At 44.0% G+C, this 10,959-nt stretch overlaps 2 protein-coding genes across 5 annotated transcripts in view; one reads left to right on the forward strand and one right to left on the reverse strand.

Moving 5' to 3' along the window:
• MORC2 (MORC family CW-type zinc finger 2) overlaps positions 1–4,007 on the reverse strand; it is a 37,128-nt gene extending 33,121 nt beyond the window's left edge. For 2 of the 4 annotated variants that reach the window (XM_080649843.1, XM_080649842.1), the window contains exon 1: positions 2,812–3,993. In XM_080649843.1, the coding sequence (XP_080505969.1) occupies positions 2,812–2,879 (68 nt within the window). In that variant the 5' untranslated portion in view covers positions 2,880–3,993. Of the gene's footprint in view, positions 1–2,811 lie in introns of all 4 variants that reach the window. The other 2 variants (XM_080649844.1, XM_080649841.1) reach the window with 2 other exon arrangements.
• On the forward strand, positions 3,778–8,022 carry TUG1 (taurine up-regulated 1; the record flags this gene model as incomplete). Its single annotated transcript, XM_080649895.1, has 4 exons — positions 3,778–3,898; positions 4,298–6,630; positions 6,827–6,944; positions 7,721–8,022. The coding sequence occupies 2 exons, from the start codon at positions 3,778–3,780 to the stop codon at positions 4,750–4,752; spliced, it is 576 nt and encodes a 191-aa protein (XP_080506021.1). The 3' UTR covers positions 4,753–6,630; positions 6,827–6,944; positions 7,721–8,022.
• Positions 8,023–10,959: the final 2,937 nt, after the last annotated feature.

A 10,959-nucleotide genomic window follows, 5' to 3' on the forward strand; every position in this document is an offset into this window, starting at 1 on the left:
AAAAAGACGATACGGTAGGACAAATTTCGCTTTATCTGAAGGTGACACTGCACCACTTAACACAGAGGAGAGACATCTACCATGAAGAGTATCAAGGCCGGCCAGTTTGACTCAGTGGTTGAGCATCTGCCTATGAACCAGGAGGTCACGGTTAGGACACATGCCCAGTCAAGACACATGCCCGGGTTGAGGGCTCAATCCCCAGTGTGGGGTGTGCAGGAGGCAGCCAATCAATGATTCTCTCTCATCAGTGATGTTTCTATCTCTCTTCCCCTTCCTCTCGGAAAGCAATAAATATATATATTTTTTAAAAAACACACAAATCAAGTCACAGCTTAAGAAAATTTAAGGCTCTGGCCAGGTAGCTCAGTTGGTTAGAGTGTTGTCCCAATATGCCAAGGTTGTGGGTTCCATCCCCAGTCAGACCATATACAAGCAACCAATTAATGCATAAAATAAGGGGAACAAATCGATATCCGTGTCTGTTTCTCTCTAAAACTATAAAATAATTTTCACTTTAAAATTTTGTTTCCTCTAGAAGTGAACTTCCAGTCAGGTCAGCACATTAAAGAAATCTCTTGAAATTAGTTACAAACCAGAAACTTATCTTGTTGTTCTAGGTTCATATTTTCTTCTGGCACAAGTGGACATATTCAAAAGCAGACAAATTCAGTGTAATCCAGATATCCCAGAGCTTCCAAAATGATACATCCAACCCTCAAATGTCCACGCAAGCAGGTGGTTCCAGTTCAACACTGGTAAATCAAATTCACAGAAAATTCTTCAATATCGATTTGGTGATTTAACTGAGTTTCAATTCTTTGCTTTGGCTCTGTCCACCTATTGTTATTAAGTTATAGCAAAACAAATAAGCAGAGACAAATATCCCAGAATCTCCAAATTAGAGGCTCACTGAGATCAAACTGAAGACTTTTAAAGTGAGAAGTAAACCCTTTTCCATATAGACAAGGAAAGAAGCTCTTAAAGGTAAAACTGGCCCTTGCCAGTTTGGCTCAGTGGATAGAGCGTTGGCCTGCGTACGGAAGGGTTGGGTTTGATTCCAGTCAAGGGCACTTGCCTGGGTTGTGGACTCAGTCCCCAATGTGGGGCTTGCAGGAAGCAGCCAATGATTCTCTCACATTGATGTTTCTATCTATCTCCCTCTCCTTTCCTCTCTGAAATCAATAAAAATATATATATTTTTAAATGGTAAAACTGACTAAACTCAGTACTGCCTAATGGTTGAAAGCACTAACCACTGTTGCCAGATAAATCTTAGTGCCTTAAATCTGCCACTTAGCAGCTGTGTAACCTTCAGCATGTAACTTAACCTCTTTGAGCCTCAGTTTTCTCAAATGCAAAATAGGAATAATCCCAACAGTGTTGCTATAAAGATTACTTTCAGCCATGTTTAAACTAGTAAGTGGCATGAAGCAATTAATTATTGTTACTATTATTTATAATCAAATAAAGTCTGGGGAAGCTGGAACAGGAACCCAGTTTAGAAGTCCCATTCATGTTCTTCCAAGATTATCAAATAGTCTGCTATTCCAAATTTGGCCCCTCATTGCAAAGCCTGATCATCTGTGAACATTCTAGAGGCCTTCAACTGCTGGTTCCGAATGTGACAGTTCCAACATAAAGGATAGCAAGGGTTTTGCCCAAGGCTAAGTTATAAACTAGTCAGCAATCTTACCTAACGGGATTTCAATTCGCCAAAAGAATTCGCCTAGGTAACCTTTACAGTACCTACTCTAAAACACTCTAGTTCAATAAGCTTCCTAAATAAAACCAAGTTCTCATAGTTTGACAATTCACTTCACTTAGAAAAATTTCCTTGATAGGAAAAATAGCAAACAAAAAAATTACAGACATGATCACAAAGACTCTGAAATTTAGGGTTTTGGTTTTGTTTCTAAATCCTTTCCCATAAAAGGATAAAATTATACTATTATTGGATAACTGCAGTCTATATTCTCAGCCCTGAAGGTGACTCTTCAGATCTCTGGGCCATCATTTAGCTGCTCATCACCTCTCCACATACTAAAATGTTAGAATACTTACCTTTATCTCAAAAGTGACAAATTAGCATATTAAAACACAAAGTAGTTATGAGCCCAAAGGAATACTTCCAAGAGAGTGAACATAAGGATTAACCCTGAAACATTCCAGACCAATTTGGAGTGATGGTAATTTCTTCATGAACCCAAGAACCTCGAACACCATGTGTTCTGAGATCTGCACACATTTTGGAGAGTGGCTATTTAAATCATGGGTTTAAACAAGTTGCTATTTCCTGCTCAGCATATGAAAACAATGTCGGATGTGGGGACGAATTTCCCAAGGAAGATAAAGCCAACTGTTTGCTGGAGGAAAAAAATTAATTTCTTCTCACAAGCTGTCATTTAAATGTCTTCTTTTTTTCCCCCCTTGTTAGAAAGAAAAAACTTGTTATAGCCCAACTGTTTTTGCTGTTGTCACTAAAGAGAATATGCTAGAATAGTCCAACTTTTGGTGATCCAAAGAACAGTACTTGGATTCCTATCAAACACTTGAGAAACAACTCGATATAGTGACCTCAAATAACTAGTTTGCCTTTGAACAAATAAGTTTTGATCCAATAAATGGTCATATTCTTCTGGATTAGCAAGAAATATTTCACTGATCTCTGTTCTTCCATACAGAGCTCAAGGCTCATCCAGTGATACAGCCCCAAAAGTGAAAAAGCCTAATTTTCTGGGAGAAGGATTTCCATACTAACATCAAAAAATGAGTTATCGGTGACTATAGTGGCATCTACAGGATACTTACGAATTTGTGTGCAGATATTCAAAGGTTAGCTGGGCTCGATTCAGACTGCTGTAATTTGTGAAAGCCATGATCGCAGTGAGGCTCGGGCCTTTACCTACTAACTGGGAAATACAACCTTACAATGGAATAGGTTTTCCAGGATTCCTTCCAGAAAAGGGTGGTAAGTCTGTGCTCCTTAATCAAGTTTGCTGCGAACCTATCCAAAATATAGTCAGAGATGTCTAAAACTACAATTGATTTCTCCTTTAAGTATTTTTTTAAATCTTCTCAGACTATGACGTCATATTTTGAATGGAACTGTCCTACATCGGTGGTCTTGGGAGCTTTCACGTTAAGTTGTGAGATAGTTCAATGAGTCGAAATGTGGATAATCTTGAAGTAGATGGTACTGGAGTTGGCGGTTTTATTACTGCTCCATCTTCGTTTTCTTCGAGCCCTTCCTTGTTCTTCTAGGGAACTTACCACTCCCGGAAATGTACCAACTTCTGTTATAAAACCGGACAATCACCCATGTCTTCGCCACCAATGATCCCAGGATCCTTAGATAGGCCCCGGACTGGTGAGCATGGTTCGGGTTTATATGGCGATAGTTCGGCTTCACGAACTCCCAACTGAAATATCTCTTAACCGCTGAGGGCGGATTCCCGCGTTCAGAGCCCCACCCCGATCTCCGAAGGGTAGCGTGTCAAATTACCTCACAATGACCCACTAAAGCGCCGCACAATGAACGCGCCCAAGTCACCTCAGACGGGCACGCCCCTCCCCCCACTCTCCTCAGACTGTGGCCTCGGCCTCTCAGGCCCTTCCCGGGCCTCTCCTCAGCGAGGAGCTGGGCCCAGCTTTCAGAGCCCGGATCAAGGGCAATGGCAAACGCACCACCCGACGGGGCGTTGCCCAGCGCTCGCGGCTGCCTTTGTCCCTCCCCGCGGAATTGGAACCCGACAACCGCAGCTTGCTCTTGGAACCATGTGCTGCCGCCGCGTCCGCCGCTACCGCCGCCGCCGCCGCCGCCCAGACACGAGCCTTCCGTGCGCCGCGCAGAATGAGATGACGACCGGACTCAGCACCACGAAATTCGGCTCTCAGGGTTGCCTCACGGCCGCCTCTGCGGCCACCACAGCCACCGCTTTGTCTCCGCCTATGCACACGAACCCGGCTCCCTCGCACACTCCCCGACGCCCCGAACCCCCGAGGTCTCCGCGGCGCGTTCAGCCAATCACAGAGCCGCAGCTCCTCCCGCCCCCGCCCTAAAACGACGCGTCCTGATTGGTAGCCAATGTGCGCCCACGTGACCGGATCTTGTTAGCTGGGCCCGCCCCTGTCACGTGAGAGAAAGCGCCTCTCTTCCTGCTTTCGTGACCCTCTCCGCCATTTAAAGAAACAGTACCGGGGGCGGGCCGAGCGACGCAGCCGGGACGGTAGCTGCGGTGCGGACCGGAGGAGCCATCTTGTCTCGTCGCCGGGGAGTCAGGCCCCTAACTCGAAGAAGCCCTGGCGCGCCCTCCCCCCCTCCCCGGTCTGGTAGGGCGAAGGAGCGGGCGCGCGGTCGATCGAGCGATCGGTTGGCGGCTCTTTCTCCTGCTCTGGCATCCAGCTCTTGGGGCGCAGGCCCGGCCGCCGCGGCGCGCGCCCGGTGGCCGTTGGCGCTCGCGCCGAGTCTTTCTTCTCGTACGCAGAACTCGGGCGGCGGCCTATGCGTTTGCGATTCGACGAGGAGTCGTCCGGGTGGTTGGTGGTGGCGGGCAGCTGCTCCGCCCCGCTCCCGGGGAGGCGGCGGCGGGACTTGGCGCGGCCGGGGAAGCGGGGGCGGCCGGGGCCGGCCTGGAGGCCTGGCGCCACCCTTCGGGGCCTGCAAGGACCCAATTGGAGGGACAGGAAGGTGCTGGGGGATGGTTGGTGGTGGGCTTTCTACTTTGCCTTTTCCTCCTTATGCCGCCTTAGTGAGAGGCGGGAGCTCTGGCGGCAGCTCCGGGCTGGGAAACAGGCTCCGGAGTCGGAAGAGCTGGGTTTGCTTCCGGGCCTAGCCACCAGCTGGCCGAGTGACCTTAGGCAAGTCCCTCTGTAATCTGCGCCTCAGTTTCCTCCTCTGTCGCTGTTTGTGGGATTAAAAGCGCTTTGTAAACTATAAAGCGTCAGTGTACATAAGGGATCATTATTATTTGTAAAATTGTCTGATTTGTAAGATAACAGCAGTTTCCCAGTCCATCGATTTTGAACCTAGGAACCTTGGATTGGAGTTGGAAATTCCCAAACTCCCCGAAATTGTATGCAGAAATTAGTGGGAATGTGCATTTTAGGGGAATGAGGATCCATCGCCAACAAGTTTTCGAAGGGAGACGTCACCCCCCCCCCCCCCAAAGAGTTAACCACAATTTCTCAATGCCACAGGGAGGAAACTGAGGCCTAGATGTCATTTGAGATCCTCCACAACCAATTTGAAGCCCCCGTTTGAATCCCTGGGATATGTGAGCTTTTCTGTGCGTAATGGATATTGGGGTAACAACACTCCACTGCTTGGCTTTTTTCCTGAGTCCTTTCCTTTCCCCATGGGGTGCCTGAAGGGTGGCTAATGCATATGGTACAGGGGCATCCAGTATAAAGCAGCTGAAACTAGGAGTGGATGTGTTCTCTAGTATCAGGAAGCCTATTTAATCTTTGGCCCATTCACTTTGTTGCTGCTTATACTGGTGCCTACCTTTCTGACTCTTTCATTCACCATTTTTCACGACCATGTTTGCCATCTGCTACTTGCTCCTATTTTATACCCCTAGTCTATGTGGTTGATAGTGAGCAGGCTTATTTTTAAATGGTGCTGCCAAGGCTAGCTAATTAATGGTGCAGGTGGATTTTTCGAAAGCTGGCTAACTGGAACACACTGATCCAGGCATGGAATTCCTGAAGATGTTGGGGGGTTATTTTTTATTAATTGAAGGTTAACATTTTCTGAAAAATTGAATTCGAACCTGTGCTGAACCTCAGAATCAGTAGATTTGGAAGTTTTGCCAAGCTTAACTTTTTTCCTGGACTGCTTTGTATTCTCTTTGCTTGCAAGTGTGTTGCTAAGGTGGCCAAAATGCCCGTTTTTTGCTTCTTTGTTAATTGTCAGCTGCTTTTATCTAATTCCAGGCTATTACCCAGCAAACACTATAGAAATGTTTGAACAGTTGGATTTCAAACATTTTTGTTTTGTGGAGTGGTACAACTCTAAGCAAACGAACACACACGTTTAAGTGTATTTTGTCTGGTTAGGTGTTACCCGGTTCTGCTATTGCATACAAATGTCTGGAGAAAAAAATCAATTGACTGTTTCCTTTACCTGAAGGGCAGAGACAAATGATCTCATTTCCAGAGAAATAACTTATTTGGGGGGAAATGCGTTGGTCTTTTGTAATAAAACCTGGATGTACTGCAAAAGAATCTTAAGAGTGTGGTGAGAAGATGCTTTTCTCAGCAGAAAAGAGGGACACAAACATCTGGAACTCAAAGCTTGAAATTCTGTGACACAACACTAGATGTCCAGGATAGAGGGTTGAAAGGGTTTCACTACAGCGTTTCGCACTAGCTGGAGCAGATGTCTCAGTCGCCACGGCGTGGACTCCAGATTTGCAAGACCTGGGACCTGGGTGCGTTTATGAGGATGTGACAGGAACTCTGGAGCTGGATAGTTTTCATTTGGGGACTATTGACCTCGCTTTCAGAAGAGAGACGACGACGACTAAGCAAGCAGTGCCACTAGCGCTGTTCCTGGGAATTTGAAGACCTGAGTTTCTGCCGGACCTCAGTGCAAACTCTGAGACACTGCATCCAAAGTGAACTACGGTACTTGCCATTTTCCCAAATGACTTGTTCTTGACCATCTCTGCACTTTCGTTCATACTCCCTTCTCTACCCTGAAATGTCTCCCTCTGGTTCTTCACCTGCCGAAACTCTGCCCTTTTCTCAATATCTTGTACCCTTGTATCTGATGCCCTGTAAAGTAGTTATTTGCATGCTTTTTTTATTTGCTTTCTTGCAGATAGCAAGCCCCTTGGAAAAAGTCTTCGAATCTTTGCCCACACATACTACCACATATGATGAAGCTTTTAATAGGAAAGAGGAATTTAGAGAGCAGGCTATCCCAGAATAAGCATTCAGTAAGTGTTTGCTTAGTCATTGTGTGATCACCGGGTTACTCTTGATTAGGAAAAAGATCACTAGTTATGGGCCATGTTTCTTCCTTTGTCTCATGTTATTAAAATCTGAATTTAAAAAGATTTCAGGAGCCTTCAAACAGAGAGAAATTGATATATTGCATAGGGCATTACAGAAGGGTGCATGCTTAGGGCCTTATTACCTAGGTACATTATTCTCTCCCATTCGAGATTTTGTCAAAATGAATAAGACAGTTGGGAAAGGGAAAAGGGCAATATCTCCTTTGCCTTTGTGTTAGTATGTAAACTTAAATTCAATTCTTCTTGTGGTTCCTGTGGAGCCTTCTTTATTCCCCACCAACACTGCCCAGCAGCCTGAATACGATCAAATTACTCCCTAAGGCAGTGGTTGGCAAACTCATTAGTCAACAGAGCAGCAAACCGCGGCTCGCAAGCAGCAGTTTGCCAACCACTGCCCTAAAGTATAAGACTAAGGGCAGTTCCTAAGATGGTTATTCTCAAGAGTCTGGAAACAATCTTTGCCAGAGAACTCTTTGTTCTTATCATCACTGATTGTTGATTATAAGGCTCATTTTTTCATTTATCATCTGTGAGCTTCTCAGCCAGCCTTATCAAGAATTAGCACACATCCGGCGGCTGGTGTGCTTACCGCAGAGCCACTCCAGTGTTCGAGTCCTGCGTTTGTAATTCCATGCATTTGTTATCTTACTGTTTTGTCCCTGGACTTTCTGACCATCTTCCTTGTGTTGTTCGCTCAGCCTACAGATTTGGTACCTGGATTTCTGTCCATGGTGACTTCTATCACCTTACTACTGAAGATGATGCCATTCCAGTGGACCACTGTGACCCAAGGGACAGTCAACCATCATGATGTGGTCTTCACCTCCACTCCTGACCTTTACTACCCAGATTGGGCGCCATCCTTTAAGTGAAGTCAAACTCCTCAAGCCAAATAGCTGAGACTGTTTTCATCACAACAAAAGCTGAGTTTGTTCCATGAGTGTGTATTTTGTTTCTTCAGTTAAAGCCTTCAGAGACACACAATAAATTTGGACCAGGGGATTCTTAGTTTTCAACATTGTCTGAAGAATGGTAACATCTTGAGAACAACAGTGGACCACAATCTCAAATGTTTATGAAGTGTTGAGGATCCCATACAGGTCACTGGACACTATTCTTTTTCCACGTCTAATCTGTAGTAGCCTACTGAACGAGAAAGCAGATATTCTGACCCATTGGGATTAAAACAAAGGCCTAGTGAAGTCCTCATAGCATCCTCTTTGGGATGATTCAGGAACCAGAACTTTTCACACAAATGTAAGGAATTTTACAAAGGAATCCTTTACCCAGCATCTCACAAAGCTTCAATCAGATTCCAGAAAAGGCCACTTGAGACATCCAGGTAGAACCTATATGGTAATCCCTTATGTTTTTATCGCACTTTACAGTCTCAGAGCACTTTTACATGTGTTAATATCAAAATCACACACTAGACTATAATCCTGTTTTGCAAGTGAGGAAATGGGATTTGAAAGATTATCCAAGGTTATCAAGTGGTAGAGGCCAAACCTTCTGACTCCTGGTCCAGTTCTTTCCTTGGGATTAATGTAGCCTCTACCCACATTGTCAAGACAACTGCAGGTTGGGAACCCCAGAAAAGTGTTCTAGCTTCCTGATCTGGTGCCCTCAACCAGGATGTCATAAATGTAATACCGTGATAGCTGTCCTAGACCAGAATTCCATGGAAACACCCCTAAGGTTTAGGAGCAGACTCTGTGGTGGTAGATTGTCCAGTCAACAAGACACATGTTCATCTGACAACACTACCCAACATGAAACAAAGCAGCTGTTAGATCTTTTGTCTGTCTTTGGTCTTCACACAGATGGCCTAGTGATTGGGGAATCCCTGTGCATATCATGCCTTTGTTTTATGTTGTTAAGTCTTAAGATCTTATCGATGGTTCTTTTATCCCCTAACTAATATCTGTACCATCCATTTTTGAGCAGTACTGTTTATGTATGTGTATTTGTATACACAACATATATGTCATACACATAGAGCTTCTGTAGTCCAGTAAGGCGGTAAAAATACTATAAAATGTGTCCCCTCTCTAATTGATAATGCAGTGTAGTGTATTAAAGGATACCATAAGGCTTACAGCAAAAAAAAACACTATCATTTAGCCATTTAGTCTGGTATGTTCTAAGTTTAATCAAACACAGAATGTTCTCTTGCAGCATTCCTTTCAATGGAATGAGGCAGCTGCTTAAGAGTGGCATAGCCAGTGCTTCTTGAATGCCAACCGATTGCCCTGGAGACCAAGGAATAAACTGCATCTTTGACACACACATCCCTTTTTTCTTATCAATAACAACTTTGAATTAGTATGCTTCCATCATCTGAGAATTTTTTTTTTTAGAATCTTTTTCTTGACCATTACCTTGATTTTCTGTCAAAGGAACCTCTAGAAGATTTGTGGGAATATTAGGGAGGGGGAGGGGGGAAAAGTTAATTCATCCAAATTTGGATGGATTCTATGACATACAGTGATATATTTCTCTGTACCCTATAATTGTGCTCTAAACCTAGTTCAAGGTCATTGCATCTCAGAAGGGTGAAAGATTGGGAAGGGAAAAGAGGAAGTGGGTGGGGAAAATGGAGGAGGGATGAGGAGATATTTTCTTAGAATTTTGAGTTGTGGCCCACTGAGATCTTATCAGTGCTTGAAAAGAAGTCATCTAGCATGGACTTCTTGGAATAATATTTACAAAGAAATGAATGCATTTTGCAGCTGTATTCTGACTGCAAAAGCCCCAGTGCTATTGTCACTTAAAACCTTGTTCTCTGATAGTCACAAGCCCAATTTCAGGAAATGAGAATTTATAACAGACTTGAATGTTAAATTTCATAATTCTATAATGTGGCCCACCTTAGGGGAAGAATGAATAGGAAAACACCTTGGCTTACCAAAGACCTTGCTTACACAGTTTCTGGTTTCTGTGACCTATTTTTTGTATTTCAGCATTTTGTGAACAACTTATTCTTAGATCATTGGTTTTCCAAAGGCTCTGTGGCCATGAAGCCCTTTGAACGAAAACTATGTGGAAACCAAAAGTAAAAGTGAAGTTGCTCTGGATGAAGCAGAGTGGGGGTCCTGAAATCTGCCACAAGCATCTTCCTTTATCGCCATGGTGACACCTAAGGAGAGACTTCTTTACAGCACCTAGAATTCTTCAGAACACATTTTGAAAAACAGTACTGTAGACAACAATATGTTCGACCTGAATGATATTCCGATCTGTACCTCTACCCAACACAGTCCATGTTCAGTTGGTGCTGAACTTTCTTAGGAATACTTACTATGGACAAACTCAGAAAAGTGCAAGAACTTTGCCCCTAAGTAGTTATATGGGCCAAAAGTGTATCAAATGAACCTAAATTAATCATGCTCTACCCCCATATGGACTTACAGTAATTCCTGGGTTTGGGTATAGACAGTAAATCATACGTACTCAACACTGACAAACCCCCTTACCCAACTTCTTTAACAAACACCAGATGCTCCGATGGCATTTGAAATACGTGAATCTGAAGTCTTGATCCTCCTTAGATACCTGAATTGCCAGGTATTGAAGCTGATGCCTCATTGAGGCCATAGTAGACCAACTTGTTCATCGGACCTCCCATCATCAACCATGGTACTCTACTTACATGTGCAAGGGATAACCATTAACTATGAAAGCAGAATTCAAATTCTGGCAACATTAACTAGAAGGGTACCTGGTTTTATCATTCATCTTATTCTCAAACTACAAGTCACTATGACTCAATCAGTGGCAGTAATACTACTGCTTGGTTTTCACTTACTTTTAACTGCTGTTTCCAGGATAAATGAGCTAATATTTAATACGCTAAAATAATTCCTCCATCATTGGCATATCTGCTTGGCATATTCTGCTCTTAAAATTATGAATGCTCTGCTCTAACTACATGTAA

This window comes from Plecotus auritus, assembly GCF_963455305.1.
Source record: "Plecotus auritus genome assembly, chromosome: 13".
Lineage (NCBI taxonomy): Eukaryota > Metazoa > Chordata > Mammalia > Chiroptera > Vespertilionidae > Plecotus > Plecotus auritus.